Source organism: Lytechinus variegatus, chromosome 6, assembly GCF_018143015.1.
Source record: "Lytechinus variegatus isolate NC3 chromosome 6, Lvar_3.0, whole genome shotgun sequence".
Classification (NCBI taxonomy): Eukaryota; Metazoa; Echinodermata; class Echinoidea; order Temnopleuroida; family Toxopneustidae; genus Lytechinus; species Lytechinus variegatus.
In genome coordinates this window covers 7190013-7216961 of record NC_054745.1, presented here as the reverse complement: position 1 = coordinate 7216961, position 26949 = coordinate 7190013, and the positions used below count along the sequence as shown (strand labels likewise).

Below are 26949 nucleotides of genomic sequence, written 5' to 3'. Positions count from 1 at the left end.
AGTTTTTCTGGGCCAGGCTAGCGATTGGAATGTGGAAGTGAAAGAGGGCAAACTGACTGGGTTGCTAGGCGTTCAGGGCTAATAGAAGTCCATTGGAACTTCAGTTATTTTACTACTTTGCTTCTTATTCATGTTCTTCGGCTCGCTTGCATTCTTCAGTGATTAGAGAGAGAGAGCGAGAATGTGAACAGGTGTGGAAGCAAGGAGTGAATTCCTTGGTGGAAGTGAGCTGTGAGTGGGAGTGGCTGAAGTGACAAGAGTCGCAAAAGAGGATTAATTGACTGAGAGAGCAGTTGGGGAGTGGTCAAGAGAGTTACGTAAGTTGGAAGAATAATGGAAAGCCGAAGAACTTGAATTTGGAATCGGAGTACACAATAATTAAGTTCCGTTTTATAGACTTACATTATAGGCGGATTAATTTCGCACATTACACCAAAGGTGATAGGGTCGACTTGGAAAGGCTTTTTTCGCCACGCGGTGTTTGACCAAAAAGGGGATAAAAAGGGAGTGTTTAGTTGACAAGGGGCAGTTTTTCGTTCCCGATTTGTTTTGCCGCCGTAGGCCATGTCGGTTTGATTTTTGTCTGTCGTCGGTCGTCCAGCCCAGAGATGCGACATTTATTATTATCCAGCATGTAATTTGACTTTGATTTAGAATAAAACCTGATACACAACTTAACTTCATCGAACTTGTCATTCTTTGACTCCCGTCCTTTTTTTGTACGTGGGCAGCGCAAGACGGTGGGCGGCCACCGGCCGTCTTGCAAAGCTGTGCCGCTACATTAATTAATTATTTGATTCTTTTAATTCTTGTCTTGATCCTTTGCCTCGTCTTGAATTGAATTGATTTTATTTTCCTCTCCACAGCTTAGCCTATGCTGGACAAGTAGGAGCGTCGCCCTCTTTTGTTCTCAAACTTGTTTTCAACTTGTTGTTGTTCTTGTTTTGAGTTGGTTGATTGTTCTCTTAGGTTCCAATCAACCTTTTATTCTCAATTGATTAATTGATCAATTGTTGATTAACCTTTTGGTTAATTGTTTAATTATTAATTAATTTTAATAATTATTTTGTATAACAAAAAAAAAATCTCTTAATTTTTTGGGGAAGCCCTCCTGATTCTTGTTAGCATCTTTGTTTTCGCTAATTAGTTTCCGGCTTCCAGTTTAAAGGAATGCTTGATGAGATTGGGTGACTTTTCTCATGCGAGATATCACGTCCCCCTCCCTGTCTCTTGTGCCCTCTTCTGCCCCCCCCCCCCCCCCGGCAGGGGCCGCACAGAAGAGGAAGAAGAAGAAATTCTAGGTCGCTAATCCCGCTTTGCGGGCAGACCTTTCTTTCTGATTCTTGTGCTGATGGCCAGGCGTCGTAACTTTATGTTACAGCAGAACGCCCTCGAGCATCACGGATCTTTATCCTCATGCTCCCTGTCAGCTAAAATCGCCGTGTCGAGCACCGGGCAGGTAAAGCAGACATTCGCCTAAATACTTGCACCTCGGAGAGTCACCGGCGATATCATGATTTGCCGGCTCACACACCTGCAAGGGAAATCCCCGCTAATACACAGGTGTTATCGACATACGGGCGTCGCCCTCCATTATGTCACCAGACTCCCGATAATTGTGGGTCAGGCGTCGCAACTCTCATGCTGTTCATACTCCCATGAGCAGTGCGGGTAATTTACCCACGCTTCATATCAGCTTCAGCCGCCTTGCTAAGCACTGTGCGGTTCAAGCAATCACCTGTCCTCTCACACCGGGCATTTATTAAAACGCTGTTCACGTACACGGTGACCCCCGTTCTATGCAGGTGCTTCCGACATACGGCTTTCAAGCATCACATGTCGGCAAGCTCTGAATCGGTGACCGACGGCTGGACGTTGCATCCGTACAGGTTGCATCTATGCGTCCCCGAGCATTACGGGTTTTTACCCTCGTGTTCTCCGTCATTATAAGACCGCCGCGGTCTTATTGCCGGTGTCGGGTATTGAGCGGATTGAGATTTCTCTCGCCAACCCGCACTCCGGGGAGCCATCGGCGAGTTTACCTGCATGGGTATCCCCCATTATTATGCAGGTACTCCCGAATTCGCCCTCTACGTCAAGTTCACGTACGGCGACGGCTCTTTCAGCGGTAACTCTCTCCATTCTACCCCCTAAGCGGGCCTGTAGATTGGAGGTAAGAATTTCTTACATACCGCATGCCGCACTTCTCTCGTGAGAATGTTTGGCTGCTTTTGAGAGGGCAACCTATCACGCCCGCGGACCGTCCGCCCAGGCGACGGGACCGTCGGTTTCTGGCCTGAACCTCACTTTCTATTCGAAAGTAAGGGTGCCCTGTCTTAACTCCTACTCTTGTAAGGTTAGAGTCAGGGCTAGTACAGACACCCGTCCTCCAGCGATCGCCGCTGTAGAGAGGGCGACTCCGATATGAGCACCATCACCGCTCAGCGGTATGTCTCACTATCTCGTAGCTCTCCGAGCTTATGAGTATGTATATCGGATCTGAATGTCACGGCGATTAAAAGTTCTCCTGTGCTTAGTAATCGCTATGCCTTCACCACCCGGTGCATTATGGTTATTTTAACCTATTTGTCTCGTATTCGGGCGGCTCGTACGAGCCCTGCCCGAGCTGCCATCACCGGTCGTCCCCCGGACACCGCCGGCAGCACCCGCACCGAATACCTGGAGGGAATCAGCTATTCATATGCTAGATATCCCTCCTGTTGACATTCACAGCTGTTCCCCGAGTCTTTCGCGGTCGGGTATGCATCATCTTGGAGGAAAGAAACCGCCGTATATCTCATGAGATTGTTGGCTGTGTACGTGCGTTCAAGCTTGTTTAAAGCCCCAGGATTCTCTGTCGGCATTTCTATGCCTACTTTCTGGGCACACCCACCGTGCCGGGTCGGCGAGTTTACACCAAACTGTACGCCGCCAGGCCATCGGTCGAGCTCTAACAGTCTATCTTATAGACTGCCCTCTATGTGGGTCAAGCTTGCGGGCGTCTCCGCCGTTTCCTCCTTGTGTGGAGTGGGCTACGGTCGATGTTTTTACCGTGCCCGTTTGTCGAGTCGTCTTCTTATTTAGAAGCTTTTTCACTCGGCACACTCGAGTCGCCTCGCATGCTGCTTTCATCCTCCTTCCATGCAATGCATGTGGCCATGGTCACCGCGCGACCGAGGATGATGTAACCGTGGATGGATGTATGCTTATGCCTGCCTAACCACGATCACCACGACCCGCTTTCTCTCGGGCCGACTGTGGATGAGTCTCTCCATGTAAGTGATTTACTTCACTGGAGTTCTTCTTTTAGAAACTTAGATTCTCATCCCCCGCTGCTTAGGGCGTCATTTTTGCCGCCCCCCGCAGCTTTTCGGAACTCCTTATCTTACCGATATCGGACTGTTCCACGCTGCCGCAACCGGCGCCGGCGGTGCTTGCTCTTACGATCACCAGAGAAACCAGGCCTTGTGGCTGTTTTCATAAACAACTGGTTCTCACCGCAGACTGAAGGAAATTTTTGTGATTATTTTCCTCAAGTCTCCTTACTCCTCCGCTTGTTTCTTCAAGCGAGGACATCGACACTCTTAGCCAGTTTCCGTCCCTAACTTTGATAGGACAGGGCCGTTGTTACCTCATTCGATTCCGTTGGGAACGTAACTGTTGAGGTATCATATCTGGCGATGTCTGTTGGTTTAGAGCATCTCTTGATTGTCGTTTACACGTAAGATCATGACAGAGACATTGTTCGCCAGCTCCCTCTGGCGTACGCTTGCTGCTGCTAGGGATTTCCCCGCCCAGCGGACATCCATCGCAGCCTAGCCTTACGGGCTCTCTCGGCGATGGTGGCTTGAGCCAAGCCACCTCTTCCACCGCGGGCGCTGCACCCTCAGGCGGGTGCTTAATTAGTACGGGAGAAAGGGGATCCGGGATTCTCTCTCGATCACTCGGTCTATCACACTTGTTTGTCGTGATGCGTACCGCGTTGTTTCTCTGACACGCCCGGTTGAGCTGTTTTGACCAGACTGTTCTATTCTACATAGGCAGCAGGTCCGCGGCATTTTCTTATTAACAGGATGGCACTCAATCGTTTTCTCGACACTTTGACTGCCTTACGAGTGGTTTTCTTAAACTCTACTCTCCGTCGTTCCAGGTCCCTTTCGGACCGCTAGAAACGTTCTGCCACAGCTCTCTATCAGAATTCTGCAGATGTTCTGCCCTCACGCATTTGAGACAGATATCGAATCTGGGCGCTTTCTCCCACGCGGAGGCTTCTGAGATATCTCGCCTTCTCAGATTGATCGATTGATCACTTACTGAACCTTAAAAGCTTCAGTTTTCCGATCACGATTCTTGTTAAAATTTTAAACAAAATCCGAATCTTATGATCTGGTCAGCTGGTGATGTTCTCCTGACACTAGGCCGAGGGCCCATGATACTATAGTATCATTCTTCTTGGGCTCTTTCTATGGAATCGTCGTTTACGACTTCTTGAGGACCGCCTATTGACGCTCTTCTTTCCTTCACTTCCTTGTTCTTAAGGACTTCTTTACACGAGGCTTTATTTGCCTCCTCTGTCCTTACGGCAGCGGCCTTCGTGTCTTCATCTCCCTATTTTTACGCACTTCTTAGTCTAGACATGCCTCCCTTCACGTTGAATCCGTGTTGGTCTAGCAAATCAAATGAGTATATCCCAGTTATTGATAGTAAATTATGAAAATACTTACCATGATTTTCTTATTTACGAGATAACTGGATATACTCATTTGAACCCTCCCACCGACCCCTCGCCTTGCGTGGCAACATGTCTCGCTTGCAGGCTCATGAGAGGAAATGGACGCCAAATTGCGCGATGATCTTGGGATAGTGCGTTAATAGGGAGATGCAGCGCGCGCGCAGGAAAATTGTGTACTCTATATTCGGCACGCAAGTTAATCGTAATGAACTAGCAAATCAAATGAGTATATCCAGTTATCTCGTAAATAAGAAAATCATGGTAAATATTTTCATATTAACGCGTTTTGCCTGCTTTCAATTCAATCTATTTTACGTTTGCATAACACGAAAATACATACAACAACAGTGATAAAAGGCAAAATAAATAAGATCACACAAAGAACAGCAAATACAAATACAAAACGTGTTTAAAATAGAACTAACCTTGGCAAAGACACAAAATCTTCCTTAAATTCGTAATATTTTAAAGGACAAGTCCGCCCCAGCAAAAAGTTGATATGAATAAAATAAGGAAAATCAAACAAGCATAACACTGAAAATTTCATCAAAATTGGATGTAAGATAAGAAAGTTGTGACATTTTAAAGTTCGGCTTAAGTTCACAAAACAGTTACATGCATATCCTGGTCGGTATACAAATGAGGAGACTGATGACATCAACCACTCACTATTTCTTTTGTATTTTATTATATGAAAGAAATATGAAGTATTCTAATTTTCTCCTCATTGTCAAGTGAAACAATTATTAATTCCTCCATGAACATGTGGAATTAGCATTGTTAGTGTATGGTTCCGTCAAGTCGGTCCTTATTGTCAAATCTGTAAAAAATGAAATATTGTATAATTCAAACAATAGAAAACAAAAGAGATAGTGAGTGAGCGACATCATCGACCGTCTGATTTGTATGTCACTGAGTTGTGCTTATCTCAGTTTTGCGAAAAATATGCGAAACTTTAAGATGTCATAACTTTCTTATTTTACATCCGATTTTGATGAAATTTTCAGCATTATGCTAGTTTGATTTTTCTCTATTCGTTCAAATCAACATTTTTTTGGGTGGACTTGACTTTTAAGAAACATTTTAAAAATTTATTAAAAATTCCATATATTTTCGTTGATAAGAGTTGAGTGAATTGTGAATCAGAAAAGAGCTACTACTACATATTAGATTTCAAATTGCATTAATTTATCTTTCACTGTTGAATTATCTTTCGATTTATTCTGACACGTACATGCTTTACTGTCACTAATGATAGAAGTGTGTAAATAATGTGCCATTAGAATAACATAGTGCAAAGGCAGAGCATGTGACTTACATGGAAAACATATAGCTGGAGATCGTTGGATGATTTTCTGTCAAGACGCTTGAGGTAAGAAGCCACCCTACCATTCGACATCGTCCCACATTTCCGGAGCCTATATTCATGAAAGAAAGTCACGGGTGTAAGAAATCAAAATAAGATGGGGAATGTGTATCAAAATGTTTGCGTGTCTTGTATGTATATGTTTATGGTTGAGGTGGATATGCTCGTGATATTGGAATGTATCGTTTGGATGGAAGAATGTTTTTTTTTTGGGGGGGGGGGAATACACCAACTTATCGAGTATTCAATATTTCTTATGAGATTGAATTTGGAAATAATAAATAGCATTAATCTGTCATTTCAATTGTGGTTTTTAATGTTTACAAAATTCTATAATTGGTTTAATATTTTCAAAGAGAATGAAACCTTTAAAACAAAGTTTGTGTGAAAACAGAAAAGTCTAAGAAACAGATCAACGAAAGTTTGAGAAAAAACGTTATGAGCATTCAAATATTGCGATCACTAATGCTATGGAGATCCTGACATTGGCAATGCATGGGGACTTCTTGTTATGTTAACTTGTTGATTTACCTGTCATATCATTTTCAATGATAATTCTAACAGATGATAAATATGATTAAGAAAATCATAATCCAACTCTATCAATGCTAGATTTTGTTCTCTCATTACATCCAAAAATTATCATTAAATAATAATAATAATAATAATAATAATAGACAGTTCTTGTATAGCGCATAACACATTATAAATAACGTCTCTATGCGCTTCTAAAGTACTTGGATATTATTACCCTGGCTTTAGCCTCGCAGCCTTTTTACAGCGCGATGGCATTTCAAGGAATAAATTCCTGCCAGATACCCATTTACCTCACCTGGGTTGAGTGCAGCACAATGTGGATAAATTTCTTGCTGAAGGAAACTACGCCATGGCTGGGATTTGAACCCACGACCCTCTGTTTCAAAGTCCGGAGACTAATCCACTGGGCCACAACGCTCTACATGTAATGTCTGTAAATAGCCTTTACAGACATTTACAGACATTACATACTATTAGTACATGAATAGGACAACTGCTTTTGATCGACACCTTAATACAATAATCTAAAAAATAAAGTGCACTGTATTATGAACACTGTTTGTGAATCAAACTCCTGATTTTGATTGATGTACCTTAATCATGTTAATTATATTATTATAATTATGATTATTATTAATTTTGGCCTTTCTGAATTCCTACATCCGCTGCATTTTATTTCCATTTCTTTTATATTTCTACCATTTTTATTTTCGTATTATTGCTTATATTGTAATTTAAATTCTTTTACTCCTTTGTTGTATACTTGTATATAGGCCTATGTTTGTATGATTTTTTTAAAGGATGTCAAATAAATGAATTGAATTGAAATTGAATTGAATAATAACAAAAAATATTTAAAGCAAGAACCTACCCTACGTATTTCATCGTCTTCACATGTCTGCAGCATTCAATGAGATAAAACAAGTCATCCTCGTCTGTACACTTAATCCGAGACAGATAGAGCTGCTTCAGGTTCTTGGTATGTTCCTTGATGAGCAGACCCAGTCCTCTCATTGTTTTGCTTGAAACGGTCTTCTTCTTCTGTGATGGGAGTGGTGGCGGTGCCTGAAGATTGATCCGTGTGACCTTCCGTCTTCCAGTCCGACGAAGACCAGCCGTGATATCGGCTATGTCTCCCTCTGCCTCATCGATAGTGATATGGATATATTCCAAAGCAGGGAGTGATGAGATTAACCCTTCAGAGCATTGTGACGTCACTCTCTTAGTTGTTATCTTTGTGATGGATGGTAGCTTAGGAAGAGATGGAGGGAAATCGATAGATGAGTCTGAGATGTTGAGATGGTTCAGTGAGGTGAAGGAACTCAGACAGGACCATATTCTCGTAGTCATCTCTGGAGACAGTTGACAGTTGGTTATCTGAAGGAAAAAATGAAAACAAATTCGTGTAGGGGAAGGCGGGGTAAGTTGAGCATAGGGGCAAGTTGAGCCACCAGCCCCAGGCCAATAATGAATGAGTCAGACATTGTGGTGGTGTCATGTATTGATGACCCATAGCGTAACCCCTAACCCCACCACATAGTTTCCAACTTTGAAACAAAAAGTAGTTTTTTAGAGGGAAAATGTGAATTTCAGCCAAAAAAGTAAAAAAGAGTGTGAAATAGATAAGTGCTTTATAAACACACACATCTTTAAATATAATAAAGACATGATAACAACATTATTAGTCCAGGTATGGATCTTCATTCTTGTCACAGTCTTTTATATGATGGATGCATAATAAATGTGTGGATACAAAATTATCGCACTAAGTTCGGACTGGGGTAAGTTGAGCCAAACAGCATGGGGTAAGTTGAGCCATGGTAATTGCTATGGTAATGTATCTTAAAAAACAAACAAACCATAAAAGTCGATTTAAATGCAGGCTCAAAGGAGCAAATTGACATGACTGCTCTTTTCCTTTTACAGAATGTTAGTATTTATAGAAAATTAGCAAGTGAAAAGACTTAAAACAAAAAATTGACATGCTGGTTCTCCCCCATACATTTTGTACATAGTTTTTGTGGCTCAAATTACCCCAGAAGGTGGCTCAAACTTACCCCATATATGGGGCAAGTTGAGCCATTTGACATCGGTTTTTTCAAAGGTCACGATGACTTTCAGTGTTGGGGTAGAAAGTTATATATAGGTGGAAAATATTTCAGAAGAATGAAATTTCAAGGCAAGGTACTTATTTCGACAAGATTATTAATCATATCAATTCTAACATGCAAAAAGCAAAAACTGTCACAACTTACCCCGCCTTCCCCTATATATTAAAAACGGTAATGTTATGTTAAATGAATAATAATTTTTTTCAAGCGTGATTATTATTCATTATTTAGTGGGTGGATAGATGCTACAGGTATTAACAAATTAAGTAGTATATATTGCTAGTTAGTGAAAAAGAATAACGGTTTTATAGATTTAATCTTTAGACATCTCGAAACGTTTTATTTCGGCAAGAAAAATGTAATGTCTTTATTTCGAGAACATGTTCTGCCCGTTCTGTAACACGTTCGAGATTACTTCATTGATTTTACATTTTTGCATTCGACATTTCATAAAATTTCGTACTACTCTCTTCATATACTTCTTGCTTTAACTCCCCCCCCCCAAAAAAAAAAAAAAAAACACGATATTTCAAGTATTTATAGTGAAGTTCAAATTCCTATGTTTCGGGTCATTGGTAATTTTGAATTTTGTTAGTAACGGATGGTTTATGTCTGTTTTGTTATTTTAGCGGTTACTTGACGTTTGACATTGAGTCCTAGTTTAAACCAGCATGAAGAAATTATTTTGAACTATCGCGAATTTATTTTAGTTCTAATTTACCAGCAAACTTCTTTAGTTACCAGAATACTTTGGTGAATCACCCCTCGAAAAAGAACAAACAAAATGATAAATAAATGGATAAATATTATACATGGAAAAAAAGAAATATTGCGAAAGATATATGTTGATTCCCCGGCGCAGTTAACATATCTCGAAGGGGGGGGGGGTATATATTAGAGAAAGTGATCCTGTCTACGCATGGGGTAGTCAAACTGCCTAACAGTTTACGAGGAAAATTTACCTTGACAAAAGTTTATTGCTAAAAAGCCCCAAAATGAAAGAACATTATTGATGGATGTTTTTGGGGGGATTTGTGACGTCATACTGCCGTATGCAAACAACTTTCCTTCGTATTGCGTGGTCAAAAAGGCAAGCTAATGTCATTTTTTCTGAAAATTTAAAATGGGTTTTATTGTACCTTTATTAAACATGTTAAACAAATAGACTAATCATTTTGCACCCATTTCAAAAGGAACAATAATGGGGCAGCTGTTCGTTTATGACGTCATATTTGCGAAATTGTATAGCTTAATACTAGGAGTGGGCTAATAAATGTGTGATTTGGGGCTTTAATGTGGCAACATTTTTTGTGAGTGTTCGTTTTAGGTTATCCCAACATGTAATGACAATATTTTTTTTTGTCTCGAGGTTAATATATTAGTATATTATAGTATATTAGTATATATACATATATATGTATATATATTTTTTTTTTTGGGGGGGGGCAGGTAATTTGTTTTTCCTAAAATTAGTACTTTTAAATAATGTAGAATTATAAGGTGATTTCATTAAATTTACTAATTTTAAAGCACGTTTTCAGCCCATAAGTAGGTTTCATCGTACTGTAGTTCTTGGATATTTGACGATACCAGTTGAAAAGTAGCAAGAAGCTTATGTAGCTTCATGTTCATTTGTGTATCCTTTTATTCCTCTAAATTTGGGGTTATTTGGGAAATATATCATATCAAATAAAAGAAAATCTCATTTATCCATAGGGGCTATAGCGTAGAATGCACTCTACATACTGCACTGTATATATTCATGCATTGACCACCATGGCATATAACATGTTTAACAAGGCCTGTATATAGTGTCATAAAAATGAGTTCATGAGATTAAGACTTAGATTGGAAATTGGGAATTTGGTTGCTTGTCAGCTGATGTACATGATAAAACCAGATGCAACATAAATTGCACATAAACATGATAAACACCAGATGTATATCATATACGTACATCATATTGTAACCATATCTTCTTCATTTTGAGTTTTTTTTAACCTGGATGTGGTGTATAACCGGCCTATTTTTATGGGGTCAGGTACCATGGTAATGCTGATCAAGGGCCAATCAGAATCAAGTTTCCGTGCAAGTCACCATTGGACGGCAAAATTAACATAATGGTAATTTTTTAAGAGACGGGGCCCAGAATAGCTACAGTGTAAATGCCATGGCGTGTGGTTGACTATAATCCATCGTTAATTATATTTACGTCTCTCCGCACATGAATTAGCATATTTGACAAAACATATCTTCAATTTTCGAGACAAAACATATCTTCGGTATCCGAGACAAAACATATCTTCAATTTCTGAGGCATCCAATTCTAAACCTAAGAGTTTATTTCTATGACAGTATAGTCTATGCACGTATGCATACAGGCCGTGTTTTATGTCATGGTGGTCAATGCATGGATATACAAGTATGCAGTGCAGTATATATCGTACATAGCTATATAGCTCTATAGCCCCAATGGATAATTGACATTTTTTATGTAATAAGATGTTTCGCAAAAATCTGTAGAACCCAAAGTAGAGGAATAAAAGCAATATAGCTATTATAAGAAGCTACTTGCTATTGTTGAACTTGTATCATCTGATATCCAAGAACCCCAGGACGATGAAACCTACTTTTTGGCTGAAAAAAAAAACTCTAAAAATTTGTAAAATTTTGGTGAAATCACCTTTGAACTCATCAAATAATGGTTTGAAAATACTAATTATAGGAAAAACAAACTGCCTTCTACCAAAAACGCATAAACACCAAAACTAGAGAAAAACATCAAATACAGAACTCGTGGCCAAAACTTTGATTGGGGGGGGGGGGTAATGGACTCTTGCCCGGCATACTTTTTTTCTCGGACCCAACACAAAAAATATTCTCATTTCTTGTTCAAACATATTATAAGGGGAAAAAACTGTTGCCATATTGAAATGACACAAAAAATATTTTTGACCCATAGCCCACTCCTATTAATACCCTTTTTCATGTTTTATGGAATTCGCTCAACCTTCACCAATATTTTAAATTAATTTTCTACAATTAAAAAAGATCTTTATGGTAAAATCTTCCCTTCAATTATACGTACGTATTTAGAAATATTCTACTTAAAAATAAAACCTGCATGCGAACAGGGGATAATAATTGAGTTTAATACATGTTATTCTTTTCTTAATGCTGGGCTCATACAATTATGGATTGATTGAAATGATCGTTTAATGGTAAAGCGAATCTCGTGAAACATATCATTAAATTTCAAAACAATCAATGCTTACCTTTACCCGAAACGTCGTTTCGAAGTTGAAAGACCAGCCATCAAGGAATCTATATAATAGAGGAAATGTCAATTTATGACATGTCAATTTGATGGAAAAATCGTGTCGTCGGAAACATATCGATAGCCTTATGATCTCTAAATCTGATTTAATTTTAGTAACGAAAAATGGCTAATAGAAATCTCCCATGTCGATAGATTGCTCTTTTAATAGACCCATAAAATGTATATTATTGAGGGCAAAATGGCCAGTTGGGCCTCCAATTCATAAAGTTCGGTAAAATAAATGAACCATGTGGTCAAATGATTTAATCGTCATGATAATGCAGTATACTACAGAATTCGTTTTACCTTGTAAGGTCCACGTTTTTTTTCTTCCGATACACGATGTAAACAGGTACTATAAGTACATTAAAATTTTCCAAACTTAATCAATGTGTAATAAAAAAAGAAATGAAAAAAAAAATGAAGTGATGACAGTTATTTAGTATAGGCGTAATAAAAATTATCAATATTATTGTCATTGCTTTACTTTTTTCTCTTCGCTCATAAAGACAATCGTTCATTTGAAAATTGTGGACGTAGTTGCAAATGCGAACGGAAATGATCATTGATTGAGAGTAGGGAAAAAGCCATTTTTAAGAAGGGCGCACAACTTTTTATAAACTGTGCATGGTGTATTGATAGAAATGTGGTGGATTTTGAGCCATGTACGATATGTTTTTACTAAAAATAACAACTAACTTTAGTTCCAGTTGAGCCAATGATGCCAAAAATGCAAACGACTCTAAGACTTCAACAGGACCTTTGTTTTCCGAATGTCCAGCGCTGTCCAATATAAGCATGTTCATGGCATATATGTCGAATAGCAGGCTCAGTTCTCCCTCTGTCTCATTCTGGAAAGGACTCTTCTGTGACGGGAATGATGACGGAGTTTTGCGTAGAATTATTCGTTCGAACTTCTGTCCCCCTGTCCGACGGAGAACAGATGTAATATTAGCTATGTCCTTCTCTGAATCATCGATAGTTAAATCGATATATACCATTTCTGTCAAACCAGGGAGCGTTGAAATCAGACCTTTAAAGCATTGTGACGTCACTCCATTAACTGATAGGCTTGTGATGGACGGTAGCTCAGAAGGAGATGGAGGGAAATCGATAGATGTGTCTGAGACGGTTAGATGATTTAGCATCGGGAATGATTTAAGGCATCTCCATAGTCCATCTGTCACAACGGTTGTCAGAACAGAATGCTCGAATTTCACACAAAGAACCTGTAAATTAACATGAAAGGGGGAATGGTGAGTAGAGAACGGAGACAGAGAAGAATTATCTATTATCACTGGTATTAGATGCCACAATTAACACCTATACTTTTAACTATTTCGAAAATAGAGTACCGTTTATTTTTTATATATCATAGGACTATGTCCTATAATAAACACAAAGTAAGTAAAACGGACTTTTAATTCCTTTTTTTTTTTACTTGTCATTATCAATCTGTTTCCATTTTGCCCCATGGATTAACCAATTGATTTGTTTCCATTCTGAAATGACTAAATCAGTTAATATTACACTGTTAGAAAATTTTTCCTGAAACTAAAAGAAGTTCCTGCAGCAGAGTCTCGAGAACACCTGTAATCTTACCAGATTGCGTAATCTTACAGGAAATTGGTATTTGGTGTGTGTAATCTTACAAATTTCCTTAAATAAAACACTCTTTTCCCCTTTTTCTAACAGACCTGTTCTGTTAAATTGCAGAAAATTCCTGTTTCATGAATTTAAAAAATGATTCTGGTATTGCTTTCTGCAAAATCTTCTTGTATTTTTCTGTAAAATCAGGGTTTTTTTAACAGTGTAGATTATTAATGGTATGAAATAGACCTGTATGAAGTATTCGCATCGTCCTATTTCTTTAGAAATTTTTAACTGACATTAGAATACCTTCTGTTTCAGCTCACTTGGAAGATTTTGCATCCCAACAGCAGTGTAGATTGTTGGTGACTTCAATAGAATATTTTGTGACGTCACACACCTTCGCACCAGTGATGACACATTCCCATCGCTAACCCCTGACTCGGACGAACAATCTAAGAGAATACGAGAACGCTCACTCTCAGATAAATATTTGTTTGTCAGAAGCGTCCCCATTATTCGAATACAGAGGCTGTTATTTGTGCCAGCAGCAAAACGAAGAAGATTTTCATATTCACCAATGTTTCTTTTTATCTTTCGCAGCACTCGGTCTAACTTAGAGATCTTCCAATTCAGCTGCAAATGGCTTGTTTTGTCAGCGAGGAACTTTCCGGCTGCGTGTTCTTGGGCGAGTTTGTGATAAAATTCTATAGTAGTAGAATTTGTTTTGTTAGTTCGAGGAAGGTGAGCGTTTGATACAGTCGTCTTAGACACTATCCCTAGCTCACAAGCCATACCAAGGACAGAGGAGATCTTCTTAAAATCACGAGGGGTAAATACTAGCTTCTTAGAATCATTAAGCAGACCGGTGAGAGCAACTTTACCCAGTTTGTGGATTATTGCGTCTAGTGTTTCAGGTGTGAATAATCCATCAGTTCGTTCATTTGCGTGGTGCATTAAAAAAACGTTTACTTTGTCGAGTATTGCTGTCTGGGTTGAAGTCTCACTGTGGAGTAGATCTTCAGACCATAAATGACAAACCATGAGGCAAAATAGTGGGGTTTTGACTAGTTCCTCAATAAGTGGTAGTTCATCGAGGTAACATTTCAGACCATTTGCTTTCTCAGGTTTCTGAACTGAAGTAAAGAACCTGTCAATGTAATCACGTGTGCTCTTTCTTGAGAAACCTTCGATTTCCATCTTTGTGTACACCCTTGGTAGATCGTCTTTACTGATAACGTCTTCTAGATGAGGTCGAGTTGTTACAAGAACTCGACATTGCATAAACATTTTCCAGCGAAGAATGCTCATGATATTGCTTGAGGAAGAGATACCAGCATACTCATCTAGCCCATCTAATATAATGTGACAGATTCCCTGATGCTGTCTGATGAACTCCTCCAGGCCCTCTGGCGTCAGATCTTTAACATCACTCAGGAGTTGTGATATAATGGCTTCTCCAATCGATGTAGTGTGACTTGTGTTTCGAAACTTGACTACGAACAAAAGTGGCAAGTCTTCTAATCCTGACCCCTCCTCTCTGTGAACCCAGTCGTATGCCATCTTAGCGACAGCTGTCGTCTTTCCTCTTCCAGCTGGTGCCGAAATAAGGATTCGAGATGGAAACTTTTCGTTTACTTTTGCTGAAAATATCTTTCCAACAGAGCCTTGCAGTATTTCTTTTTCTTTAATATCTCTTCCTCGAGCGTCCTTCTTTACCATGGTAACAACGGTGTGCATTCCTTTGAACTCTGCATAATCATCTTTGTCCCAAGGTTTCATTTGAATTTTACAAAGCCGATTCGAATATATATCCTCCAAGATTGAGCGACATTTTCCAACAGTCAGAGAATCTGAAATTTTCTCACTGTATATATCTAGAAGATGTAACAAAAACATTGAGCAAAGTGAATTAAACCACGTGATATCCGCGCTTGCAAACAAAGTAAATACTTAAACATGATGAATGTAGGTAGTTCAATATGAAAACATTTAATAAAATAGTAAACATGTCGAATGTGAAAAATAAAAGTCGGGAGAATGTGTAAAAAAGGAAACAATCCCATGGGGCAGGGAAAGTGATACAAAATATTTTGCATCGAAACTTGTTGCAGATATATTTTCACTACGTCAGTGATATTTTAAGTCCCATTATACAATGAATATTAATAATACACACGATGAGGCCATTACAGCTTTAGAAAATCTGCCTTAATCAGAATGAATTTTAAGGATATTATTGGTTCATATAGCTGATTATATATCCTAAGGTCTCCGCTATCAGATGACACCAAATGAGTTAAATTAACGTCAATTAGAAAATGATATTTGATAATTACATGCTCTTTTCATATACTGACGTAATTACCAATAGATACAGCTACGGCGTGTCCCTCCAAAAAATATCCCTCTGACATAGGGTTTAATTTATTCTAAAATGTGGTAGCATTCTCAAATAAATGTTCATGAGTAGAAAGCACAGACCCGACTTCTATGAAAATGTTATTAGTCGCGCTTCAGAAGTTTTATGAAAACACACTCTGTTACGTAAAAAGCGGCATTTTAGTCCATTCCAAGTTTGCAGCATTATATATTTCTGCATTGTGTTACGACACTGCAACAAATAAAAAGAATATAATTTGAAATTTTATTTCCCTTTTTTAGCGAACGAAAATTCCTTCCTAATGATGGCGATGATGAAACTGATGTTGAAGCACGATGAATAACAAGAGTCACTGTAACGAGTTGAAATGTCCGTGAAGACGATGTTGATGATGGTTAACAGTCAATCTCAGCAATGCGTGGGTTGAAGAGTGTTCATCAAAACAGGTTGATGATCTCGATGAGAACTGAGAATTCCTCTCTCAAAATAACTGCATACAGTTCATTGCTGGCGGGTATATAATTCCACAGAAGATATATATTCCAGGTGGAAATAAACTCGACTCTGACATAAAGAACTTTGAGTTCTGATCTGATATAATCTGATCCGATGAAGTGGTCCAGTATGATATGATGATCTTGAAGAAACTGTCACCTTATACATGCACATTTCAACTATTTTAGATACTTCTAGTATTCTCTACATTTATCACATTCTCCTTCTTTCTGGAGCATTTCTAAAATATTCTTGAATCACCTCAGTGAAATCAACAACATAGCCAATCCTATTCTTCATTTAACTGCAAGCTGGCTATTGTGTAGCAATCTATTGTCTGCTTTTCCCTATTCAAAAATAAAACTCCTTGGCTTTTAAATAGGAGAGCCTGCATAACAAAAGCTTTCACAAAGACATTCTGGAATGTTCTTTATCATAAATGAATGTAATTGCTCTTACAATTTTTCTTATATGTAACAATTGTCTATGCCACATTAACTCCCATTTTTAAATTCAGGTTCTAAAAAGGGATAATTCCCTAATCATATTTAGGATCATCAAGTCTTAAACTTGGACATGTTCTCAAGGACAAGAAACACAACAAATTAAGTTTGTTTGACGAAAGATAACGAGAATCAGTGCACCAACTTGGAAAGAACAAGTGGAATGCATCCGGCAGTCTTACCTGCATCACGCGATTCAATATTATAGCAGCAGTGCTGACTTTGAAAACTACTATAACATAATTATTCACAAAAAACACCATTCATATAATGATACAATACTACGTTAATCGACATTTAACCTAGATCATGTAACCTAAAACTTGTCAGTGATACGTGATTACCCCTATATATTCACATTTTATACGCTATAATCTGTTGAATTACCATTATAACTTTGAAAGGTCATGTGTCCTGATACTCGCACAAGATGACCAGTGATACTTGATTACTCTTGTGTCCAAATTTATGAACTATACCAATTAACTTACATTTATGATGGTAATTCAACAAATACACCAAATTTGGCCAAAGTTCATCGACCCTTTATGACATTTGACCTTAATCATGTGACCTGAAACTTGTAAAGGATGTTCAGCGATACTTGATTATTTTTCATGTTTAAGTTTCATGAATCAGATCCATTAACTCTTCAAGTTATGATGGTAATTCAACAGATGCCCCCAATTTTGCCAAAGTTAATTTACCCTACATGTAAATGGCATTTGACCTTGGTCATGTGACGTGGAACTCAAGCAGGATGTTCAGTAATACTTGAATAATCTTATGTCCAAGTTTCATGAACTACGTGTAGGTCCATATATTTTCTAAGTTATGATAACATTTCTAAAACTTAAGCTTAGGTTAAGATTTTGCTGTTGATTTTCCCAACACGGTCTTGGTTCATTGGCAGTGGCGGATCCAGAGGGGGGCGCCCCGGGCGTGCCCCCCCCTATTTTCGCCGGATTTTTTTTTTTTATGGTTATATTACTGGATTGGTACAATGTAGTCAATTTCAAGGGCTAGATCTAGTCAAAACTATATTTTAACTTACGCTCATGGCCTTTGTGTTCGCACAAATGCACCTCTGTCATACTGCATTGCAATATGTAAAATTCCGGAATTCCAGGGCGCGCAAGTCGATTGGTTGGAAAGTTGCACCACTTGTAATCGGGAGTTGCAGTGCAGTGACCAGTGTGAAGATGTTGGATTGGATATCATTTTTTCCCGAAATTTTGGGTTTTTTGTAACATGCGTTTGTCCGTCTTTAAGGCAAATACATGTAAATTGTAAGTAACAGATCGCGAGAGAAAGTGTCAACGATGCGAATGATAATGTCTATCCCCGAGATTATTCTTCACTCAAAGATGAAGCCCTATATCGGGCGCCACGTGCGCAGCATTATCATTGTGCCTTGGTCATGTACGTTTTCACTGAAATGTATAGGTCAGACATATTTGTATTTAATGTAAACTAACTTTTACACTTTCTGGTAGATTCAGAGGCATATTATCCAGGGCGCCCCAACTAAGTTTCGCCGAAGTAATCATTCCAACGAATTATCAAGGAGCAAAATTGTATATTCTCAATCACCAGTCGACCCCACTCCGCGTTTGCTGTGTATAGGCAGCTATATGTCAGCGTAAGGAGCGAAGATTTTATGTGACGGGGGGGGGGGGGGGTTGGGGGGAGAATAAAAATACTTTTGTGCTGGGGAAAAACGTCCCAAGGACACATAGTGTATTGTTAAAAAGTAGAAATTGTGACTTTAACCCCCCCCCTTACCCCATTTTTAATGTTTGATAATCTATAGGTTTGCTGATTACAATATATCTTTAAAAAAAAATTGCCAGCAAAATCGAAAACTGATCCGCCCCTGATTGACCCTAAATGACCTTAGTCATTTGACATAAAACTCAGGCAAGATGTCCAGTCATACTTGATTAACCTTAGGGCCAAGTTTCATTAACTAGGTTCATATACTTTTTAAGTTATGCTGCCATTTCAAAACTGAACCTTCGGTTAAGATTTGATGTTAACGCCGCCGTCGGAAAAAGCGGCGCCTATAGTATCACTATGCTATGCAGGTGGGATAAAAATGTGAATAATGGATGAGTAAAATAAGGTGAAAAAATAAAGGGCAATCCACAAGTTAATCACCCTTTGCTAAATTAAACTTTATAAGAAAAAATGACTTTTGTTATTTTCAATAGTTATATTGAATTAACTTGACCACGACAGCTTATTGTAAAAAAATAGTAATAAAAATGCATAAATAAAGCATGAAACAGAAATAATCCACTGTCTTTATCAAACATGAAAAGAACTGTCAAATATTGTTTTTGCCCTTCTGAACATGCTCAAGATTATGATTTGATGAGCCTGGTTAGCTCATGGAGATGTTCAAAAGGGGTTGATATCCTAGAAAGTGCAGATCACACAGCAGTGCTGCATGCGTGCAAACTTGGAATGGGCTGAAAACACCACTGTTATGTAATAGACTGTGTATTCAAACCCACTGAAGAGAGACCTATTATTTTTTCTATAAAAGTTAGAACATTATATGAGCTTCTAATTCCATACATTTCATTGAGAATAATTTTATTTTTTGAACTAATATACCAAATATCAGGAGGACGCACTGAAGAGCGTGCATTTTAAACATGCAGCTCCCCAGAAAAGGTGGGGGGGGGGGAATTATAAGGGGTAATAAATGACAATAAATATTGATTTCCGCCCCTGTTTTATCATTATTTGTATAATGCTTATCAGGTTCACACGCCTAAATTGGTTTATGGCATTAATTCTTAAATCATTAAATTGAGCAAATATATTCATTCAACATGATTCCCTTGAATATACCAAACGAAAAATCTGTTTTAATGGGGGAGCCGGGTCGGGAAGTTCATGATACATACTGATGCAATATTCTTATTTCAATGTAAAAGATTTAGAAAGTCTGGATAAAACCCACCTGGAGTATTCAATGTCTCTTTGAGATACGTTTCAGCAAGCATGACTAGTTTGGCATCTATCAGAGCTTGTTTCAGACTAGGATGCTGATTGGATGAATTCACTCTCTGTCTCCAGTCAAACAGCATGTCACGTGTTCCCTTACACGTGATCCGTCCTTCCAGTCTGTTAGTCTCTGCATATCTATTGATGGCTGCAGTGTTGAATCCTAGTGTTCGTCCCAAGGCCCCCATCTGTTCACCTGTCTCGATGTCTTCAGCTAGTTTACATAGAAGCTCATCTGGAATATCTCCTTGTGTTGCCATCGCTGTAGTATAACAGACATAACAAAGAAGAATTATAATCTAATCGGAAAATTGAAATATAATAACATACAAAACTATTTGTTACATGTACATCCGTTCATTATTGTACATCTTTCAATTAAATTGAATTTAAGTCTTAATGAGTTCTATTCAAAAACCTTGGTGAGGCTGTGTTATTTCTGGGTAGTGCATGTCTCCGTCGTGGGATTAGAAACCAATTCAAGTCAATAAAATCATGATTTGTTTCGTATAAATACAATGCATGTTACACAACCAAAAGGCTGAAATTAGCATGTTTACATTAAAAACTTAATGTTCACAAGTCATACATTGGCAAAAACAACACGCAGGTACATTGTAAAAAATGGGCAAAGGGCAAAGTTTTAACCAGCATGTGTCCAACCAACCTGGTTTTTAGACTCCATTTTTACAAGCTGTCTTTTTTATGTTTTTTTTTTTGTAAACAGCCGTCAATTTAGACTCCATTTTTGGAAGTCATCTCGGATTTTTGGACATATTGAACCACGGAGTCTCCTTTTAACCTGTCCTAATGTATTATTTGACCCTTTAAACCATCTCAGGTAGAAATTAAATGTACTATGTCCATTTGAAAATAATAGCATCCATTTTAGACTCCATTTTTGGAAGCCATCTTGGATTTTTGGACATACTTTGCCACTGTCTCTCGTAACTTGTCCGAATGTACTACTTGACCCTCAGCACCATTTAATAGAAACAAAATAAAAGATACTAACAGTAAAGTAATCGATTAGTTGTGGATGTTTAAGCTTTGGCGGTTTAGATGCCATCTTGGATTTTTAGGTATACTGGTCTACTTATGTTCATTCTACCATGCATCAATAGCTTTTTTTACGCCATTTAAACTATGAAATATACACCAAATTTGAATGTCTAGGGTGGATAATAATTTTTAGGATAATGATTTTTAGGTATACTGGTCTACTTATGTTCATTCTACCATGCATCAATAGCTTTTTTTACGCCATTTAAACTATGAAATATACACCAAATTTGGATGTCTAGGGTGGATAATGAGTGAGTTAGGTCCATTTTCTGTGAATGGCAACCATTTTGGACGCCATTTTGGATTACGGAAAACCCTCAAGGAGGATATATGATAAATTTTAGTATGTTATTCTAGATATATTACTGGACCTATCCTGTGAAAATCAACTTGTTACCAAAAATTTCCATGATAAACCTTATGTTCTTGGTCTATTTAACATACATCTCAATATTCCGAGGTACGGGAAAATGTGATGCATGCAGGAAAAAAGTATAAAATAAAAATGAGCGGTAATAAATGGAAATAGATAATTATCTATGTCCAATGTTAATGTTGATTGTACCTTATCAGGTCTACACCCTTAAATTTATTTATGGCATTCGTTTTATAAATCATTAATGTATTATATGCGCAAACTACTGATCGAATGTGACATCTTTGATCAAACCCATTTTTCTACGGATGAAGGAGGTCGGACAATTCATCAAATTATAAAATAAGGAATCTCGAGCATGGAACCTGGGAGGGGGATGGGCGGGTGGCTCTTTTTAAAAAGTGCAGGGGTAAAAATGGCAGAGGTAAAAATGACAGAGGTAAACATGACAGAAGTAATAACGGCAGAGATAAAAATGGCAAAGGTAAAAATGACGAAGGTAAAAATGACGAAGGTAAAAATGACGAAGGTAAAAATGGCAGAGGTAATAATGACAGAGGTAATAATTACAGAGGTAAAAAAAAGGCAGAGGTAAAAATGGCGGAGGTAATAATGGCAGAGGTCATAATGGTATACATAAAATATTATATTAAGTGCATAAAATGTTATGGGGCAGTTTCCCATATATGACGTCACGTACTAGAAATTAAACTTCTAACAACTTTCTTGACCATTGATTGATTTTCCTCAGACCTTCACCAATATATTCTCTGCTATTCTTATTATTCACTAGGGCGAACTACCTCTTCAAAACAGCCACTCAGAGAATGGTACAAGAAATTTTGAGTCCCTTATTCGCTACACGTTTCAAAATTTATGAGGTAACAGTTACTATATTATACATTAGTTTGGGAACCTGATATCTACTTGGACTAGCTGCAATGAGGTATTGCTCTAAAGACTGAACAATAAATGTATCATTTACATTTAATTATACGTATCACATTAAGCAGGGGCGGATCCAGGATTTTCCAAAGGCGGGGGGGGGGGGACATTTTCCTGAAAAAATGAATCGCCAAAAAGTTTTTCTCCTACAACTTCGGGGGTTCAAACCCCGGCCGCGTCAGACCAAAAAGACGTTAAAAGATTGGAGTTGCTGCTACCCTGTTTGGCGTTCAACAATTAAAGGGATCCAGCCTCGTTAATCTGGCGCTGCACACCGGCTGCCGGGCCCACGATCAATTGGGCAAAACACATTTTCGAAGTATTTCATTTCTGGTGTCTATTTCGAACAATAAAATATGGATGGATTTTTTTAAAAGATGTAGCTGGGAATTTCCAGGATGGTACTTGTAGTGACTCAAGATTTCTATTTATATAAGTAGCTGTTTGTAATGTACGTGTATATAATATTTGTTATCTAAACGAACTGTCGCTGGTCTAGCGCCATACGCGTCTCTAAACGGTGTGCGCGCTAAATAGAATATCACTTTTATTATTATTATTATTATTATCCAGGTTAAATTATGAAAGTAGTTCGAAGTGGACCCGAAATTGTTCGTTTCAGAGAGTTAATGGCCGCACCCATTGGTGTTGGAAAAACAAATCGTTAATTTTGGGTTTGCGTGTGAAGCGCTGTTCTGCTTACGAACTTAAGATCCTTTCATCAGTCACTAAATGAAATCACTTTGGCAAGAAAAGGCTTGAATGTAGTCCCATAAATGACAAAGTGTAGACCTAAAATGATGAAAAACAACATAATATTTCATCAGAACTTATAGCTCATTTCGTCGACAACAGTCCGGTCAAGGATGATAATTATTATGACGTAGCCTATCTTTATCATCTTTACCTCTGCCATTTTTACCTCTGCCATTATTACCGCTGCCACTTTTACCTTTGCCATTTTTTCCTCTGCTATTATTACCTCTACCATTTTTACCTCTGCCATTCTTACCTCTGGCGTTTTTACGTCTGCCATTTTTACCTGGCAGCAGGTTAGGTAGGGGCTTTAGCCCTCTTCCCCAAAGAAATAAGCGGCAAAATTGCAAAAAAAAATGGAATCTACGTTCTTGGTTGATCTAAATTATGTTATTATATAAATTAACAGGGGCAGACACATAATTTTTCAAAAGGAGATTTGACTGGAAGGACCATGACACGCAAGCCGCGAAGCTGCCAGTCAAAATTGTTATTACCTATTCGGGTATTTTTTTTTTGGGGGGGGGGACGTTGTACCCACAAATGTAATAACGCCCACAAATGTAATAACACTTTACCCATAAATGTAATAACGCCCCAAATGTAATAACACTTTACCAACAAATGTAACAATTCCACCCACAAATGTAATAATGCACTTTACCCACAAATGTTATAATTTTTGATCGCCCACAAATGTAATAATGACTTTACCCACAAGTGTTATAAATTTGAAGGGATTTTTGGCAAATCCGTTCTAAACTAAAATCCTATAGTAATGCGTTCATATAGCACATAAGTGCAAAGTGTCTTTTCCTGACTCGGTTGTTTAAAAAAATCATAATATGAATCCAAAGTCTTTATTCCAGACCCGATTGTTTAAAAAGTATTCATATAAGCCCAAGTCTTTATTCCAGACCAGGTTGTTTCAAAAATTATAATATAAGTCCGAAGTCTTTTTTCCAGACCCGGTTGTTTAAAAATTATAATATAAGTCCAAAGTCTTTTTTCCCAGACCCGGTTGTTTCAAAAATTATAATATAAGTCCGAAGTCTTTTCTCCAGACCCGATTGTTTAAAAAATAATAATATAAGTCAAAAGTCATTTTCCAGACCCGGTTGTTTAAAAAAAATATAATATAAATCCAAAGTCTTTTTTCCAGACCCGGTGATAAGTCCAAATTAAGATACGTTAATGATGTTCCAGTGGAATAAAAATGAGAATCGAGCTTAGTCTTCTCTCCAGACCCAGTTAATTCAAACTGATGGAATCAATGTTTTTGTTGTTGTTGTTTTAAATTATACGGAATGTATTGTGAATATATGCGCTATGAGTAAATAGAGAATCAAGCATAGTCTTTTCTCCAGACCCGGTTATTTGAAACTAAAAACTAAACCCTATAGTAATGCCTTCATATAGCACAAAATTCCAAAGTCTTTTTTCCAGACCCGGTTATTTCAAAAATTATAATATAAGTCCAAACTAAGATACCATACACTCTAAAAAAATGAAGTGCTAATTTAGCTCTTAAAGAGCGTGTATAGTGACTGCACTTCGGAGTGCTGATTTGTCTAGTTCAAATTTGAACTGGACGGGTCAGCACTCCGAAGTGCAGTCACTATACACGCTCTTTAAGAGCTAAATTAGCACTTCATTTTTTAGAGTGTAATTATATTCCAGAAGAAAAAAACAAAATCGAGGTTAGCCTTTTCTCCAAACCCTGTTATTCAAAAATTGTAAATAACAATACAAGAAAAAAAACCCGTATAAAGACCCCATAATCTTATTAATGCTGGATAACATGGACATATAGCATAGTCTTTCAGCCAGACCCGGTCATATGTTTTTCAAAATAACGCTAATAGTAAAAACCGAAATAACTCCAAATCTAGCACCAAGCAATCCTTTAACCTAAGAACCTGTTTTTAAAAGGGGTTTAGAATGCTGTTTTTATTCCAGATCTAATCATTAAAAAAATTACGAATAAAATTCTAACATAACACCCTTTCATATTCTTTTCGAACAACACGAGTTTTAAAACGTACTCTTTCCTCCAGACCAGGTTATCTAAAAAATGAATTGAAAAAGAAAATCAAATCTAAGACCAATTCTCAAGAGTTGCACCCAGTAAAAAAAAACATGTCTTTACCCCACACCCAGATTTTTTTGTAATAATACTAAGAGCCCTACAAAATATTGTGATTATGCATGGGTAAAGCAAACGTCCTTTCCCCAGACTTGGTTATTGTTAAGACAAATAGTTTTTACAAATATTCTAAAACGAATACCCAATAATCTAACTACTGTGGAATAACAATGAGATCGATTGTAGACTTTCCCCCAGACACAATTATTTCAAAGATAAAAAACAATAAAACCCAACCCCCAACAACGAATCTGAGAACCAACAATCCTCCAAATTAAGACCAATTAGAAAAAAGCACATGTTTAGAGCGTTGTCTCTGGAAAGATCAAACCTCAAGATGTTGATGGACCTGAATCCACCGACGGGACAGTCTCACCCCGTAACGCTGGTACGGGTGTGGGAGGGGGCTCTTCTTTCTTTGCCTGTCTCCCTTTCAGTCATTTCAAATCATTTTTTTTTCCTATCCTATCACTTTTTGATCAAATAAATCCCCTCTCTCTCTCTCTCTTTACTTAACGGGTCAATATAACCCCAGAAAATATATCTTTAATAGGCCACTGAGATTATTGGAATTGTAACTAATAAAATAAAATGCTGAATATATTACAAATGGTGCTTGGTACACTGATAATTTAAAGTACCGAAGAACGTGTTAAAACGTTATCCCCTCTTGTTAGAATGATTGTCTTTTATACATTTTTTTTATAGATCGTCGATCAACATCCTTATCTTTTTCGGGAAGTAATCCCCATATTGTGTGCTGATATCTTTTTCTTCAGTTTTTTGTTTTATATGTATTTAAATATTTTGTTTTTTTAATAGAAAATAAGGAATGAATATACAAGAAATAATGACAATAAAAAGAAGTAATAAAAATAATACTAAATAAAACTGTTACCCTACTTCTCATACAGTGGGTGGCAAAAATAGACAATCATGACTTATTTCCAGATAAAAACATGTAATGGAATGGTTATCCTCTCTTGTTAGAATGTTTTTCTTTTATATACTATATCATATATCGTCGATCAACAATGTTATCGTTTTCGGGAAGTAATCCCCCTATTGTTTACTGATATCTTATTTCCCAGTTTTTTTTCATATGTATTTAAATATTTTGTTATTTGTGCTTTTTTTCATAGAAAAAAGGAAGGAATATACAAGAAATTATATAAAAAAATGGTTGCAGGGTCTTTGTTTTGTTGTTGTTATTGTTGTGTTTTGAATGATTTTTATAACTGGGTCTGACAGAAAGACTACGCTATATTTCCATGTTATTCAACATGAATAGGATCGTGGATCATTGTTTTTACAATTATTATAATTTTTGAAATAACCGGGTCAAGAAAAAGACTTTGCATTTATATCATAAATTTTGAATTAACCGGGTCTGGAAAAAAGGATTTCACATTTTAGTGCTATATAAACGCATTACTATAAGGTTTTAGCCTTTAGTTACCGGGTCTGGAGCAAAGACCATGCTTGATTCTCGATTTACTATTAGCGTCTGGAAAAAAGAACAAGCTCGATTCTCACTTTTATTCCACTGGAATATCATTATTATATCTTAGTTTGGACTAAAATCATAATTTTTGAACAACCGGGTC

At 37.5% G+C, this 26949-nt stretch overlaps 1 protein-coding gene across 1 annotated transcript in view; it reads right to left on the bottom strand.

The window, feature by feature from the left end:
• Positions 1-7502: 7502 nt before the first annotated feature.
• The window catches only part of LOC121416775, a 32978-nt gene continuing 13531 nt past the window's right edge, over positions 7503-26949 (bottom strand). The window contains exons 2-5 of the mRNA XM_041610250.1: positions 20011-20316; positions 13965-15532; positions 13099-13294; positions 7503-7831 (exon numbers count right to left, since the gene is read on the bottom strand). Of these exons, the coding sequence (XP_041466184.1) occupies positions 7503-7831; positions 13099-13294; positions 13965-15532; positions 20011-20314 (2397 nt within the window). The 5' untranslated portion in view covers positions 20315-20316. The remainder of the gene's footprint in view (positions 7832-13098; positions 13295-13964; positions 15533-20010; positions 20317-26949) is intronic.